At 53.8% G+C, this 2,167-nt stretch overlaps 1 protein-coding gene across 2 annotated transcripts in view; it reads left to right on the plus strand.

The window, feature by feature from the left end:
• Nucleotides 1-700: 700 nt before the first annotated feature.
• The window catches only part of NAIF1 (nuclear apoptosis inducing factor 1), a 6,348-nt gene continuing 4,881 nt past the window's right edge, over nucleotides 701-2,167 (plus strand). For both annotated transcript variants that reach the window (XR_335340.3, XM_006154048.3), the window contains exon 1: nucleotides 701-1,532. Coding sequence is in view for 1 of the 2 variants with exons in the window: in XM_006154048.3 (XP_006154110.1) it covers nucleotides 1,022-1,532 (511 nt within the window). In the remaining variant the exon portion in view is untranslated. The remainder of the gene's footprint in view (nucleotides 1,533-2,167) is intronic.

A 2,167-nucleotide genomic window follows, 5' to 3' on the forward strand; every position in this document is an offset into this window, starting at 1 on the left:
AAAGCCGGTACGGCAATACAAGTGGGGCGGAACTGGAGGGCGGAGCCTCCCTGAGGACGGCCCACATCACCTAAGACTACCCGGATCAATGAAAGGGGCGGGGTCAGTCCGCTCAGCCAGGGGCCGATTCAAACTGGAAGAGGCGGGGATTGGCTGAGCCGGACTGGGGAAACCACTCAGCAATAGGCAGAAGTCATATGATTGGCAGGAAGAGTGCCCCGTGTCCAATTTCCATTGAGAAACGCTGTTTGGACTGTGGAATCTCAAGGATGGGAGGAGCGGTTCTGTAGGGAGAGATCGTAGCCTGCGGTGGGAAACAGGATTTCTGTGAGGGCAGTTGTGGACTCTGCCGTTGCAGGGTAGAGTTTGCGTCCGTGAGTGGAGTTAAAAATTAATTGGCCAAGGGCTTAAGGCCGAAAGCGCTAAGTATTCCTAGAAGCCTGGGTTTTGGTAGTCTTACTCCCTACTACCCCATCAATAAAATAGCGGAGTTTTGCAGCGCAATAGTCGTAGCACTGACCATTGAAGGACAGGGTGATTTTCCAATAGAAGTGACTAAAAACTGGGTGGGCGGAACGTTCAAGAGCGATAGACACACCTTTAGACCAATGACCAGGCTAATACCTGCAAGTAGGCGTGCCTTTTAGCTAAGCGACAGACAAAAGGAACCAATTAGCGACGTGATGTTTGAGCTTCTGCCAATGGAGAGAGCGGACTCTCCCGGGGAAACGCTGGGAGGCGGGAAGAGGGAAAGTGGGCGGATCTCCGCACACCTCGGCGGAAGAGGCAGATTCAGGAAGCCATTACGCAGCTGGCTGGCGGCGGCCGGGCGGGTCGGGACTGGGCCCTACGCACTTTGCGTAGCGAGGGGGGTTACCAAAGGCCTGGTGCTGGGCTTTAAGCAAACCCAGCCTATCCCCTGTAGGGGGTGGATGAGAAGCGAGGCTGAGGAACAAGAGAAGGAGGATTGGGACGGTTGAGGGTATTATAATTTCTTTAAAAAGAGGGGAGGGTATAGACCATGGCCGTCCCAGCCAAAAAGAGGAAGATGAACTTCTCTGAGCGGGAGGTGGAGATCATCGTGGAGGAACTGGAGCTGAAGAAACACCTGCTGGTGAACCACTTCAATGCCGGGGTCCCTTTGGCTGCAAAGAGCGCGGCCTGGCACAGCATCCTGCGAAGGGTCAACGCCGTGGCCACCTGCCGCAGGGAGCTGCCCGAGGTCAAGAAGAAATGGTCTGACCTCAAGACCGAGGTCCGTCGCAAGGTTGCCCAGGTCCGGGCCGCTGTGGAGGGTGGCGAAGCCCCAGGGCCCACGGAGGAGGACGGAGCTTGTGGGCCTGGGACAGGTGGTGGCAGTGGAGGCGGTGGCCCAACCGTAGCCCCCGTACTGCTGACCCCCATGCAACAACGTATCTGCAACCTGCTGGGCGAGGCCACCATCATCAGCCTGCCCAGTACCACAGAGATCCACCCAGTGACCCTCGGACCCACTGCCACTGCAGCTGCAGCCACGGTCACCCTGACACAGAGTGAGTGACCTCTCCTGCCCAGTTCAGCGTGCATAAATGGGAAGGGCCAGCGAGTTCTCGGGCAGCCTGGGGAAGATTGGCTCCAAGGGTCAAAGGTCAAATGGGGGTCTTGGAAGACCTTGAGACCTTTCAAAATCTCCCCAAACAGAAGTCATTATTCTCTTTGAGCCATCCTCAGCAGTAGTCTGGACTTCTGACGAACACAGAGCCATCTACTGTGTTTTGCCACCATTTATGTGCATGACCTTCCCCTCTTGCTGTACTGTGTGGTCCTTGAAGACAGAGACCACCATCATCAGTCCTATCCTCTATCTCCCAGGACTTATCACAGGGCCTGGCACAGAATGGGCAGCCAGGATGTATCTGTTGAATGAATAGATGGGATTTATAATGCTCTCAGGAGACATTGATCCTGGACAAAGACGTTCTGTGTTTTCAGTGTGGAGAACATTCATCAGGCACTCCTCAGGAACCTCAGGGTTCCTAATGTCAGTTTACTTATACCTTCTTTCCTTCATTCATTCATCAAACACTATCAGTTTTTTGTTTTTTGGTTTTTTTCTTTTCTGTGCTAAACCCTGTACTGAACACTGGTATCTATTGTAAAATATAGGCCAGTTATATTCAGCACAGCA

This window comes from Tupaia chinensis, unplaced genomic scaffold (assembly GCF_000334495.1).
Source record: "Tupaia chinensis unplaced genomic scaffold, TupChi_1.0 Scaffold000394_1, whole genome shotgun sequence".
Taxonomy (NCBI): Eukaryota; Metazoa; Chordata; class Mammalia; order Scandentia; family Tupaiidae; genus Tupaia; species Tupaia belangeri.